This window comes from Solanum lycopersicum, chromosome 9 (genome assembly GCF_036512215.1).
Source record: "Solanum lycopersicum chromosome 9, SLM_r2.1".
Lineage (NCBI taxonomy): Eukaryota > Viridiplantae > Streptophyta > Magnoliopsida > Solanales > Solanaceae > Solanum > Solanum lycopersicum.
In genome coordinates, this window is record NC_090808.1 from 41,182,710 (window position 1) to 41,197,891 (window position 15,182).

Consider the following 15,182-nt stretch of genomic DNA (forward strand, 5'->3'; position numbering starts at 1 on the left):
AGACCCTTGACGGACCGTTGTGCCTGTGATGATCCGTCATACCTGCCGTCGAGGATAATAAAGAGAGTAGCGAAAGAATTTGCATAGGTATGGGATGTCGGAGTCCATGACGGCCCATCATGACCACGACGACCCATTGCGAGGTCCGTCAATCTATCCACGTATTGACAGATTTCCAGCAAATAGGGTCCTTCATTAATTAGGTTTTTGTTTTTTATAAATAGTTCGAAAAACCTCGTTTTTGGGGTTAGACTCTTTTGTGATTAGACTCCCTTATATTAGACTCTGGTTATTTTAGCTTCTTTTGTGGATTAGAATTGGTGATTATTATTAAACTTTTGGAGAATCTTTAGTCTTCAATTATTTTCAGTAATTAATTGTTGGTGATTTTGTTGATTAATCAAGTGAACTTCTGGATTTTATTATTTCTAGTTGAAGTAAGTGCATGAATTCTTATATTACATACTTGAATATTATGATTATGACTATGGGTAACTAAACTCCATAACTAGGGTTTTGGGAACCATAGGCGAATAATGAGGTAAAACCTAACTAAAATAATGATTTTAGAATAGTGCCTTGCATGTATTGATAATTCTTTTGCTTAGAAGTCTTTTTAACGGATGACCAACGTTAGAACTCACCTTAAAGCTACTTGCTGGACCAAGAAGGTAGATAATAGGAAAAGAGTTATCAACATAGATTTAGTGTATACTATCTAATAGGCTAGTATTGATTGGTATGAGGTAATAACTTAGTCAAATATCGAATACAATGCTTAATATGAGGTAAAGGTAAGGGTCAGTATAGCAACACACATAGCCGGACCAAGGTGCGGAGTGAAATTTTCTAGATGCCGGACCAAGGATTTAGAAATACATAATTTATCACTTTACATGCAAGATACTAGGAAAGAATCGTTATAGTTAGAATTATCAAGTTAGGAACTTGTGGGGAACACGTAAACCCTAGTTACTTTTATTAACTGATTAAACTCCAACATTTGAATCTGTTAGTGGTCTACTTTGATTTAGCTAATTATTTTCATTTTTTAGAAATAAAAACCTCCCTTTTATTGTCTTTGTTTTTCAAGGAAATGATTGACTAAATAGTAGTAATAATAGATTAAAATTAAGTCTGAACTATTTTCCTCATGGGAACGATCCCAACCTCATTAGTTGGGTTCTTTACTTGATACAACCGCTTTACTTCTTATTTGAGAAAAAAGTTTGAGCGTATCAAATTTTGGTGTCGTTGCTGGGGAGCCATCAAGAAGGCTAACCTGACCTTCACGGCGAAGTTCTTATGGTTGATCATCCGCCACTACCTTTCCCCCACAGCCACTGATAATATAGTCACATGGGATCGTGCAGTACTAATGGCGGCGATGATAGACGGGTTTGAGGTGTTCTTTGCTTAGCTTCTACAGACGGTCATGCACGAGAGGGCTTTTAAGGTCCCAACTACTTACTTTTTCCCATATATGATATTTTATTTATGAAGGTCCGCAAGTGTGCCTATCTGGCACATTGATTAGCTCAAGACCCCACTGGGCACTATTGATATCGGCCTCATCAATAATAAGGCCAATGAGTTGGCTCCATGGAGAGAGCCCCATCTAGATTTGCCTTCACTTGGTGACAATGTGGCTGATACGGTAGCACAGGATCACACGGCTAGGCAGGCTGATTCCACTGACACTACCCCGGTCGAGTCTATCCCGGGTAGTAGCACTACCTCGAGCTCCTCTCGCAGAATTTTTCCCTACTCTGGTCCCGCTTTCTAGGGTCCAGAAACTAGCCGCACAGATGGCTACACTTCTGCATCACATCCATCCTTAGATGTAGAGGTCTATTGCTGAGGCAGGAGAGCGCTTGGAGCGGAGAATGGTCCAGCACACAGAGAGGAAGATCGCTAAGGTTCTTCAGCGCTTAGACGCTTTGGATTTGTGGGTGCTTGCACGGCCAGCCCCTCAGGTGGATGTGTCGACCCTTCAGGTTGCGGTCAAGAGTTTTCGTGCAGGCATCGATAGGATCTTAAAGTCTAGGATGCTTGAGTCTGAGGTCCCTTCTGCTGAGGCTGCTGAGGACACAGTAATAGCGGCCTTATTCTCCACTTCAGAGATTCCACCACCTTCCCCTCGAGATCATGCCAAAAGGCGTAGGGGTAGAGAGTAGGATGAGGCTAGAGCACGGAATAAGGAGCACCGTGAGATGGAGAATGCGAGGAGATCCTTACTTGCTGATGAGGAGGCGCGTCGGATGAGGGCAGTAGAGTTAGTTGTTGGGGAATCTAGCTCCAGAAATGTGGAGATAGCGGGAGGCACTGCTGATAGTGTTGTTGCTACTAAGGACACTAGTGAGGTTGTCCAGATTATAGAGGTAGTGGGTTCCGGTGAACTGGACCCACCAGCTTGCTGATCGTTGGCGCTTTGCGCCCCAAGTTTGCTTCACCTACCACTCTTGTATTTTAATTTTTTTTACGCATTGGGGACAATTGCATGTCTTTTGTTGGGGGTGGGGTAAATGGAAAGTGAGTGCTAGGGTGAAGTCTGAGTAGCCCAATTCACTATCCTCTTTTAGGGTTTTCTTGCCTGTGTTCTTTTTCCCTAAGAGACTGATTATTTTTACTGTTGAACCGGCATGTCTATATCTTGTATACATAGTTTAACTCGGAAGCATGATGGCTAAAATTATATCATGATGAAATGAAAATGATGCATGACTAGTAATAGTAATTGATAAATGTGTGGCTCAAAGCATGACATAAAGGTACACCACTGCATGACCCTAAGTCTAAAATTAGAACTAGGTGTCTGATAATCTGGTAGAGTAATGAGAGGTCAAGTGAGAGTGAGGAAGATTTGAACAGTCCACTATTTGTACTGATCTAGAACTTGCCTGGTTAGTCCTGCTAAAAGTAAGTTGTAATAAACAACTAGGAAGGATCATAGGCCCCTATTCAATATAGCCCATTTTTAGCTGAAATAAAAGAAAACCAAATGAAATTATTCCTTCTTTGATCCAAATTATTTGAGCTTAAACTAGACCTTTCTTTTTCACCCCAACTGATCTTTTCTGAGAATAACACGTTGGCCCTGGTCCCTCTTTGGATATGTGCACCTGAGCTTATGCCAAAAGCATAAGTTGAGGGCAGATAATTCAGTAAACAACCCTTTTTATGGCCCTAACCCAACTTTGGGTATTGTGTACTTTGACTTATGGCAAAGCCATGAGTTTAGGGTGGCTATTATGAGGAATGCTCTGGAAAGTGGGATTGAAAGAACAAAGACAGAGAAAGAACAAAAGTAAAGTGACTTAAGAACCAGTTGAAAGAAAAGTGAAATAAAAAAAAACATAATATAATAAATACAAGCAAGAAAAGAAGAGAGTCACTTGCACAAATAAAGAAAGAAGGGAAAATAGCAAGGTAAAAGAATATGGGAAATTGGGAGAAATAAAATGATGAAAAGAGGTATGTTTAGCCGATATGTCAAGGAGGGAAAAAGTCACTTAAGTATACCTAAATATACCCTACCTGACCCTGAGCCTATGATACAACCTAAGAAAGTCCTATCGTGATCCTAAAAGTTGTATAGTGAACTTAAAGCAGTGAAAATAAGGGCAAGCTTATGGCAATATGTATGAATGAGTTGTGAATATGTTCTGAAAGTGAGCGTTAAAAAGTAATCCTTATACTCAAACTAAAATCATTGTGTGAAAAATGAGGATATTGTTTTGAACTGAGGACACTAGTTGCACTACCGAAAATATTAGCACCTCGGTGAGATATTGAAGAGGATAGGTGTTAGTGCGTGGTGAGTCTATGTAACGGTTTGATTCCACATAATTCAAGCCTAATAGTGATAGCATGCAAAAAAATGATGAGACTGATCGGTATTGATAGCCAAATGATTGCGAAAGATAAAACATGGATACTATTGTACAAAGGTTTTGTATTGAGTCATAGTGCGTCGCTTAGGACAAACAACGAATTTAAGTTGAGGGTGTTGATATACTGTGGTTTCACGGTATTGTTAATGCTTTTTCCTTAAGTTTAGTGTGTATCCAAAAGCCTTTTTGTATTAACTTTAATGTAAGTTTCTCTTTATTTGCAGGAAATCTGTCTAAAAGATGAACGCAAAGGTTTTTGAGCAAGAAATGCAGAAAAGTACCACCTACGGAGCTTGTGACGGTCCGTCGTGCCCATGACGGTTCGTAGGTGGCGTCGTAGTGAAGTTGCTGAAGGAAGATGGGGAAGTCTGACCAAGTGTGGGGTTACGGAGTGTGTGGCGGACCGTCGTAGCCATGACGGTCCGTCCTGCTAGTTCGTCATGAAGATCAGAGAAGTAGTCCCAATACCTAAATTCCAAGAGTTCAAGTGTTATGGAACAGAGAGCCTCGATGGACCGTGGTGCCTGTGACGATCCGTCATACCAACGTTAGAACTCGCCTTAATGCTATTTGCCAGACCAAGGAGATAGATAATAGGAAAAGAATTATCAACATAGATTTAGTGTATACTATCTAATAGGCTAGTATTGATTGGTATGAGGTAATAACTTACTCAAATATCAATTACGATGCTCAATATGAGGTAAAGGTATGGGTTAGCATAGCAACACACGTCGCCAGACCAAGGTGTGGAGTAAAATTTTCTAGATGCCGGACAAAGAATTTAGAAATACATAACTTATCACTTTGCATGCAAGATACTAGGAAAGAATTGTTATAGTTAGAATTATCAAGTTAGGAACCTGTGGGGAACACGTAAACCCTAGTTACTTTTATTAACTGATTAAACTCCAACATTTGAATTTGTTAGTGGTCTACTTCGATTTAGATAATTATTTTCATTCATTTAGAAATAAAAATCCTCCTTTTATTGTCTTTGTTTTCCAAAGAAATGATTGACTAAATAGTAGTAATAATAGATTGAAATTAAGTGTGAACTATTTTCCTCGTGGGAACGATCCCAACCTCATTAGATGGGTTCTTTACTTAATACAACCGCTTTACTTCTTATTTGAGAAGTTAGTTTGAGCGTATCAAAGCTCAATATGTAATAACACTCAAGTCACACATTTGCATATAAGAATAACAACTCATAAGGCAATTAAGCAAATACCATTAGTTGGGTTCTCCCCAAGTAGCTATTATATCATCAAGAGCATGCAAAACATTATACCATCAAGGCACTCATAACATAAGGAGATACGAAATCATACTAAAATGCAAGACACCATAACATAACAAACTATTAAGAATTTAGGTATCAAACATGAGTAAAAATAGAAGGAAAATAACGATATCAACCGTCTAATGAGCCTTCACTCCGGATTAGCTCCTTTGCTAGCTTATAGTGCATAGAAACGATTCTTCTTTGGAGCATTAGGATCCGGAACATCATGATGAGCTTAGTTGATCTACTTCCCTTGTTCGATAAGGACCGGGAAATCTCTCATCTTATGACCCCTAATACCACATCCAAAATATCCATCCTTACCGACAATACACTTATCCAAGTGTTGTTTCCCACATGTGGTACACTTAGGTCTCTCATGTGTATAGCCACCTCCACTCCCTCCTTGATAATTATGGTTGGGAACACTATCCTTGATCCCCACGGAAGAATCTTGATTATAGAACCTCTTCTTAGACTTATCTTAACTTAGTTCATCCGACTTAACCCTTTTCCCATCTCTATTCATCTTCCTAAGCTTGGACACCTTAATTTATTGCGCATACACCATCAGTATTGAGATATCCATATCATGATGGAGCATTTTCATACGACACTCTTCCTCAACTAAACAAGACACCCCCATCATGAACTTAGTCATTCTGGCCCTAGAGTTGTCTACCAAGGTTGGGGAATACTTAGAGAGTTGGGTGAACTTGAGATAATACTTCTTTACATTCATTCCCCCTTAACGAAGGTTCATGAATTCTACTAACTTTTTCTCCCTCACTCTATAGGGAAAAACCTATCAAGAAAGGTCGTCTTGAATACTCCTAAATCTACCGGGCCTTCCCTTACGGGTCTCTCATACCTGTCTTTCTCAAACCACACTTGTACCACATCTTTTAATTGGTAAGCGGCTAGTTCTTCTTTCTATCTAGGATTCACTCCCATAAAATTCACCACCTTGAATAATTCATCTATGAAGCCTTGTGGATCTTCATCAACCTTAGTGCCATGGAAAGTAGGAGTATTCATCCTCACAAAGTCTTGGATTCTAGAAGTTGGAGTATTTGCATTGGTTTGAGATCCAACTCCTAGGTTAACTTGGGACATCATATAATTTTTGAAAACTTGATATTGAGTCGTCATGAGTTGGGTCAAAGCTTGAAAATCATCCCTTATCTCCATATTAGACATATCGCATTCAACATTGGGAGATTGAGGACCTTGGGTCACTTGAGGGTGAACCTTCTCATTCACATTCTCTTGGTTGGCTATAGGGACTTGTTCATCCTGGGAAGAACTCCCTCATTAACCACTCCTTCCTCCTCTCTTCTTGAGGGTGCCCTTTTTGTATTCACATCCTATATAAACAAGAGAAGATATTAGGAAACACACTTAAAGAAATCAACTCTATGGCACGATACAAAAGTAATAAAGAAAGTGAAAAATCTATTGCACTATAGCCTCTCACTTATAAATGAGTTGTGACTCACACCGACGAACAAGACTATACAAGACGTGGCTTTTGATACTTTTGACCCTAAGACTATCTTCCCAAAATCTTATTCTCTATTAAATTGTTTGTACAACTAGGGAGCACCCCTTAGAAGTCACAGGACGTACTCAATCTCTCGGAGGTCTTCTACAAGCCACTTAGTTTTCATTTTTCTTACATAGGTATGAAAAGTAGTGAGGAAATTTAAACTCTTTTATAATCTAAGAAACAAGTCTCATCATCACAACACAACTTAGACACGTCTTAAAATCATAAGGTCACGACCCTTTACATTGAAAGAAACATACTAAGTTTAATACATACTCCTTAAAGAAAAAAACTAAAAAAACATAGTTCATGTCCTTGAACATATGAGGACATACCAAATCTTGAGAGAATCAAATTCCCAAGCTTTGCCTTCTAAGAACTTTCAATTGCCTTCAACCTATACCTTTAGAAATATAGACGAGTATGGAGTTAGTAAAAACATTGGACTAAGTATGGCAATATGCAAAAACATGATAAATAGGACATTTTAGTTGAAATAAAACTTTCATGCTAATTTACTAAAACTTTCATGAATCAAGTTTATAAAGCATCATACAGTTTATCATTTCGCATACACGGTAAAACTTTCATACTTCAACATTTAAACTCATTTATCAAGTAATCCATTATTCTTTTACACCTTCCTATCCAAAGTAATCTCCTATTCTCATAATTTGGTATACATTCTAGTGTTTTATAGGTTCTACAAAGTTTAGTTAGTGTAATGGGACGCTATCTAAACATTGCACGAGTAGGCTTTGAAGATGCTACTGTGTAGATTCTGTAGGTCTTCTCCAAGACCATTATGTGAAAATCGTTGATTGTTGAATGTCTCTTAAATTACTTAATTAACATAGTGACTTCAGCGAAATGCATGTAAATGGAAAAGTATATATCTAGTGTAGCTTTAAGGAATGGTTAGGTAAGCTTGGAGAGAGTGTATTGGTGGTCTCTTCATGTTTTACTTAGGTCTGTCTTCAAGTAAATTTATGGATCTCTTAGGTGTGTGTGAAGGGGTTTATGGTCCACTTCATCTCATTCAAGTGAGTTTTGGGAGGACCTTTGGTAGGAGTGTATTATGCTTGTATGAAATGATGATATGTTATATTTTGTAAGGTGACTATATGTATTTATGTTGACGTGTCAGTGACTCTTATACTTGTGTTGAAGGTTTTATTCAAAAAGTGCATAATATATTCAAATGTCCTTTTATCATGGTTTTAATTGCACGTCACCATACTTAGTGCATTCTAATGTACTAATTCCATATATTTTGTCTTCTATCTATTGGTGTGGGTGGAAATTGAGAGAAGTCATTTAAGTGAAGCTTGGATATAAGCATTCATTTAAGAAAAGTTGTGGTATGCCCTCAATTGATTTGAGGACATCATTATGTTTAGTTTATTTGTTAAAGACATTGTAATAGACTTAGAATTTCTATTTTGTGGATGTATGATCGTGACCCAAGATATTCGTATGTCTAAGATAGAGACATTGAGACTTAGTTTTTCCTATTATTTCCTAAGAAAGATATTTTGAAGCATTATTATTTAGTGTGAAAAATTCTAATTTCGCACTAATTATCAATCATGTATGTTATGAATGATGTCAAAGGGCATGTACAAGACCTTAGACAGGTCAAGTACAATGAGTTGCGATCCGAGGGAATGCCATATCTTCTAGGGTGTGGTCTCAAGTCATGACAAACCATACCACTCAAGATCGATTCATTAAGAACTAAACAATATAAACCAACTTACCCTTCATCCAAGCCTTGGCCACCTTTTCTCAATATTTCCAATAAATCACCATAATAAGGCATAAAAAGCAGTAAATATTCACAATACAACATAAGGAAACACAACTCTAACATTATCTAATTATATAAATTAAACCTACTTAATAAGTCAAAAGTTGAGAATTTGAATGTTCATGGGTCCATCGAGTTTTTAACCATAAAACAATCACTTTATATTAAAAACATGATAACGCATTCCTAAAAACATTTTTATACAAAGAGTCATGCTTTGAATTCAAAATAAAAGAAATTTAGGAATTTGAAACCCTTTTTGAAAAGTCTTTTGATTGGCTCCTTGAATGAGAAAAGAATCAAGGATAAACTACCATACCTTAGTTGATAAAAATCTCATGAAATTATGGTTGAAACTTAAACAGTTTTGACCTTCCCTTTGATCGTCAAAGCTTCCACAATGGAGGTTTTTTGGAGAAGGGGTACTGGAGAGATTTTCTTTTGAATTTGAGGGTTTTGATTTGATGGGGGGATTGGTGTTTAAAGTGATATAAGAACAACCCATAAATAATCCCCGAAGTTCCCAAAATACTGCTACACTAATTGGACCCTTTTCCAAAGTCTTATTTGACATAAAAATGAAGCGAACAAATCTGGGACATGGTTGTGTGTCACGGGGACACCTCAACATCTTGTAACTGGAATTTATTTAGGGAAAGAATTTTTCATGTTGGCCCCTCATTAAAGGGAAATATTTTACCTTTAAGTGTTGCAAGCACGACGCGCCATTGACCCCAAATCTTGGTTGTCTCGGCAGCTTCCTTGGCAACATTTTGGTCCTTCTTGGGGACCCTTAGGGTGGTCCCCAGGGAGTCTTACTCAAATTCTTTGACCCTTGGTATGTCTCTATAGATTATATGGTCATCCCGTCTTCTATTAGAATGCAAACAAGATCTAAAAACATGAACAGCAAACAAGGACACGATAGTACACAAGGCTAGTTTCTGGACGTCTTGGTCATTCTTTGAAGTTTGACTTTAGACTCTTCAAACTGGTTTCTATAGATATTATTCATAATTTTAACACCTTATTAACTCATAAAACTCATGATAGGCTCTATATTGTCCTATTTCATTTTGAGGGTCGTTACAATCTCCTTATATTGAGCACATTTTTCATGACTTTATGTTTACATGGAAAAGTGATCTTTATTGACCTTTCCCTTCATGTTGTTGTGCATCTATAGTAAATTTCCTAAATGTTGCAGGAGAATACTTATGAGCATGTTTAAAAGTGACTTTGGAAAATGTTGCATAATTGTGCTTTTATGAGAAATTAGCATAATGTGCTTAGAAATGTTGTGATGATATTTGGAGAAGGAATTTCCTGTGATGTGAAATGAGAAATGTGGAGTATTATTGCGTGATGAGTTATCTATGGTATTCCTATTCTGTTGTTGTGTTATGTGTATCTTGGTTGTGGAGTTTATGTTTCTCATTGCTATATGTATTTTTTTATTGATATGGTGTGGTCCTAAGTCTCTAAACCTTGAAAATGTTTAAAGTGTTTTAGTGTTATCAGAGAACAAATGTTTTTCAAGTGGGGGAGTATTAAAACACCCTCAAACGGAAATAGGATGAACTAAAGCCTCACATGGGTTTTTTGAGTTAAAAATTTGTTAAACTAATGAAGAATAGATTTTGAAGTCAGTTTTAAAGGGTTTTGAAGCCAAACATCACTGGCTGAACAAGACGTTTGAAAACTAGTCCTTTATGTCTTGGTGTGTCATAGTATGTTATTCATGTTTTTATGGGTTGTTTTGAGTCGAAAATCAATGGATGTGACCCTAGCATGTTAACACTTGGTCAAGAAGCTCCCATGGGCAGCGCAACCAGTAGCTCTAGGAAGTGTGTCCGCGTAACCTACTTGCTCCAGCCATGAGAAAAATGTGTCTCCACGGCAGGGAGACATCGAAGACCCTTCTGTTACAAAAAATTATTTTCCATAAACTTGTGGGAACACCTCCACAACACAAACTTGTTCTGTGATGAAAATTCCAAAAATAAAAGTCAAGTTTGACTTAATTAAAAGGTCCAACTAATGTAGGGATGTTTTGGGTATTTGGGGGTGTATTATAAATTAAATTTGAGTCATTTTACACCCATCCCCACACAAAAACAAATAGCCAAATCAAAAACCCAATTATGCTCACTTCTCTATGAAATTCTCTCTCTACACAAATCCTCCATTAAAGAACCTTCCAGCTCCAAGGAAGAGGATCAATTTTCAAAGGTTTCAACCCTAATTTAGTGGATAGGTCTTCAATAAGGTATGGTGATTTCATCCTTGATTCTTATATCATTAAAGGAGCCGATTCAAAAGCTTTTCAACAGATCTCAAAAATCCTAAAAACCCTATTTCGAATTCTAAAGCTTAGGTTCTTGCATTAAAAGGTTTGAATGGATGAGTTATGATGTTTTCAATGTTAATTAATGGTTTTATGATTAAAAACTCCCTGAACCCATGTATGTCTTGATTAATTTTGTCTCTAAAGTGGGTGTATTGACTATGACCTAATTATGTTATATTCGAGTTTAGATTGCTATGGCCTATTGAATTCTATGTAGTCTATTGCTGGAATTGTTCATAGTTTACTTTATAGTATTGACTTCTATTGATATATATCATAGGTCATGAAGGAATTATTTGTATAAGGATGAGTTGGTGTTCTTGGCCTTTTGGGCATGATGGTGGGTAAATTCTCTTGTTGTATTGGAAGATCAATAATGGTGGATTGTGACAAGGATAATAGTAAACTGATTCAATGGCTTACTGTAGTAGGATGTCTTGGGTATGGTTTGATCCACTTCTAGTGGAAGTTCCTACTTCGTGTTCTTATTTGATTGTGATCTTAAAAACTCGATAATGTGAATTGAAGGTTTGTTATGTTGTTATGTGAACGATAAGCATATTGTGAAGTTGCTATATGATGCTAAGATGAACTGGTATAGGGATATGTTACATTGTGAATAAAAGCATGTTTCTCTAAATGTTGGTATGTGAGAATGATTGACTATGAAAAATCTTATATTTTGATATGGTGTATTGTTTAGGTAGACCTGGTTTTATTAATTGATACATGAATGATAAATGAGGTGTTCTTAAGTATGTCTTGAACCGGTAGACCTAAGAATGGTGGCCCTTCTTGTTTAGTCTAGAACCCTAAGTGAATGTCAAACCTTGAATATTAAAAGAAGGTTTATAATAAAGTGAATCAGATAGACCTAGCATGGTACCCGTTTCATGAATAAGCTATTCTAATGAACCTTGATCGGTAGACCCTTGTGGATCCCTTCTTGGTAGTGGTATTATGAGTTGGTTGTATTAGAGATGGTACCTTCTGAAATACTGTTACATGAATGAACTTACTCTATCAGAACCAAGTAAAAGCACTGAGTGGATACGCTTAAGGTAGTATCTCTACTTAAAGTATGAGACTAGATTACAAAGAAGCCTTTTAATATCCCCTAAACCATGTGCATACATGGGATGTGTCCTTAGTTCTACCTTTTGCAAGATGAACACCTTTCGCGGTGTGGGGTTTTATGACACTGGATTCCATACCTATCTAGTGTAGCCTATGTTAGTTAATTCCTATTCTTATCATGTAGGATGTTCACTCTAGTTATTGAATAGGTTCTACAACGTCTACGTCGTGGAATGGGATGTTATCAACACATAGTACGAGTAGGTTTTGAAGATGCTAAAGTGAGTTCCCTAGGTCTTCAAGACCATTATGTGAAGTCACTTAAATAAGTAAATATATCCTGTAGTATCTTTAGTAATGAATGTTGACTTTTGTGGTTGTGTTGGAAAGGAAATATCCTTAACTTTTGGTAGCCTTAAAAGGAACACTTAGATGTGTATTAAAGAGGTTGTATGGCCGGTCTCTTCATGTATTACTTAAGTGGGTCTTAGGATAACATTAGATATACTGTATAGATGGTCAAATGGGTTACTTAATGATTATGGTCTTATCTGGAAGATTATGTGAGTATTATCTTATGTGGTTGATGATGGACTTGCACTATATATTTTGCATTTGGTCTATGAAGTTTTTTTTATCAAAATAGCATGAAAAGCATATTTCAACTAAACTATCCCTTTTTACATGATTTCATGCATGGTCATCATACTTAGAGATTAATTATACTAATTCCATATGTTTTTCTAATTCTACAAGTATAAGTGGTGGCAAGTGAGGATTAATAGATTTGAAGCTTGGGAAGTAGAATTCTCTAAAGACATGGTATGTCCTCATATGTCCGAGAACATGGATGTTCTTTCTAGTTTTCTTTCATTTAAGACATTGTATTAGACATAGTTTCATTTTTATGTAAGTTCTATGTCCCTAATTTGATATTCTTAATGTTTAAGTCTATGATGGCTTATGAGAGACTAGATTCCTACTTGCTTCTATAGACTTCCTTTGAAAAAGTGTTTGGTCTTAAGCCTTACGATTTTCATTAAATAGTTTTAAATTTCTGCACTATTTTATGACAATGCGATGAATGAATGCTAAGGGCTTGTATAAGACCTCCGAGAGGTCGAGTACGCCGTGTAGCCAATTGGGGGTGCTGTCGGGTCGTGACAAATACGATGAAAGGGTTACTCATTGAGTATGGTCATGTTTTTTGGTGTGGTATTATCTTATATGCGGATATTGACTTGAAATATGGTTCTTGTACTTGTCTTCATGATATATTACCAAAATAGCATGAAAAGAATGCTTCTATACTAAATATCACTTTTCGCATATTTTTGCATGGCTTTCATACTTAGTGCTTAAATGTGCTAACCCCTTCTCTTTCCCTTTTGACTAAAGTGTAGGAATTGGAGGTTAGGATGCTATGGATGATGGATAGGTTTCTAAGGATTAAAGATGAAGTTTTTTAATTCCTTATAGATTCGAGGACAAGACCTCACATGTTCTTTTATTGTCTTTTAGTCTTTATTTTAAGTTATATATGGGCTTAGTCCCAAATATTTTACTCTAAAGTTTTTAGATGGTTTTATGATACATATTGTAAATTTAGATGTTTTGAAGTATTCCATTTGCTTATTAATGAAAGTATTATTCATGTGTGAAGAAAATTTAAATTCTTATCTATTTTTAAGTATCATATGTAATCCATGTAGCTTGTATGAGACCTTTGAGATGTCAAATAAGTCGGTTACGACAAGGGGGTGCTATCGGGTTGTGACAATATGCCTCTTATACTTGTGTTTATGAAGTTGTATAAAATGGCATAAAATCATATATCTCAAACAAGTTTTCTTTTTTGCATGTTTTTGCATGTTCATCATACTTAGTGCTTAATTGTGTTAACTCCATTCTTCTTCTATGTTTTACTACAAGTGTAGGTGTTGGAAAGTGATGTTCTTTCTATAGTGAGGCTTGGAGTTAGAGTTTCTCTCAAGACCTTTTGGTATATCCTCATATGTCGAGGACAAGGATTCTATGTTACCAGTTTTCTATTGAGACTCTTGTAATAGACTTTAGTTTATTTGATTGTATAGAGTGTCATAATCGTATCTTGTTATTTTTGTCTAAGGATGGTCATGTGAGACTTAGTCTTCCACTGTGTCTTTTGAAATATGTTATATTGAATTTTTAAATAGTTTTGTTTGAATGAAGTTTCTCATTCCTAACTATTTTTCGTATCGAGTGTTATGAATGTTAAGGGTTTGTACAAGACCTTTTCGAGGTCGAGTACGCCGTGTTACGATTGGGGTGCTCTCGATTCGTGATAGTCTACCAAGCTAAGATACATCATTACATTATAGAAACCATTCATATTTCATTATCTACACTCATAAGAATTAAGAGAGAATGTACTTTCCATCACAATACATTAACATTCTCTAGAAAATCATCATTCTACCATAAAAACCACAAGTATAGCCTTCACATCATAATCAAATACACAACATCATGACAATACTTCTATTTCTCATGTAACGGCTTGAAGGCCATGATGACAATGTACATACAAGTAAACACCTCCACCTTCCAAGTGAATTAAAAATTCAAACTTAATTCTACATTAACATGATATTAGATCAAACTTGTCATTTCAAGGCTATAATAACAATTGCTCAATTGAACAGAAGTGACATAGATAATGATACAAATCAATCTACACATGAATCAATTATCATTCATTCACGCAAGAGTCTATAAAATTTTAATTATTCCCATTTTTTTAATGGGTGAATCTATTAGATGGTTGGTGGAATAGCCAAATGATTATATCACTTCTTGGGAAAATTAAAATGAAACACTCTAAGAGAGGTTATTTCCCTCCTCAGATATAGTTAAACTTCGGAACGAAGTCTAAATACTCATACGAATTGGAGGAGAACCTCTAAATTTTGTGACTTCGGATATTACTCTTGCAATGTCAAACCCATGGTGTTCCATATCATTTATTGTTGCAATACTTCTATTGTAGCCTTGATTCAGTCAATAAAGGTTGACTGATCAACTTACCTAAGGTGGATTAATGCGACAAGCTTATGAAGCAACAATGTTGTTTCCAGATTACATGACCAAGGTATATCAAGCATGGTATATAAGAGAAGATCAAGTGTCTATGCTATAATTTAGAATGAGCAAAGAACAAATTGAGAAGGGTGATG

At 36.3% G+C, this 15,182-nt stretch overlaps 1 protein-coding gene across 2 annotated transcripts in view; it reads right to left on the minus strand.

Moving 5' to 3' along the window:
• Positions 1-5,115: 5,115 nt before the first annotated feature.
• Positions 5,116-15,182, minus strand: part of LOC101253716 (uncharacterized) — a 30,778-nt gene continuing 20,711 nt past the window's right edge. Inside the window, exons 15-16 of one of the 2 annotated variants that reach the window (XM_019215703.3) lie at positions 7,066-7,127; positions 5,116-6,548 (exon numbers count right to left, since the gene is read on the minus strand). In XM_019215703.3, coding sequence (XP_019071248.1) covers positions 7,103-7,127 — 25 coding nt within the window. In that variant the 3' untranslated portion in view covers positions 5,116-6,548; positions 7,066-7,102. Of the gene's footprint in view, positions 6,549-7,065; positions 7,134-15,182 lie in introns of both variants that reach the window. The other variant, XM_010327957.4, reaches the window with a different exon arrangement.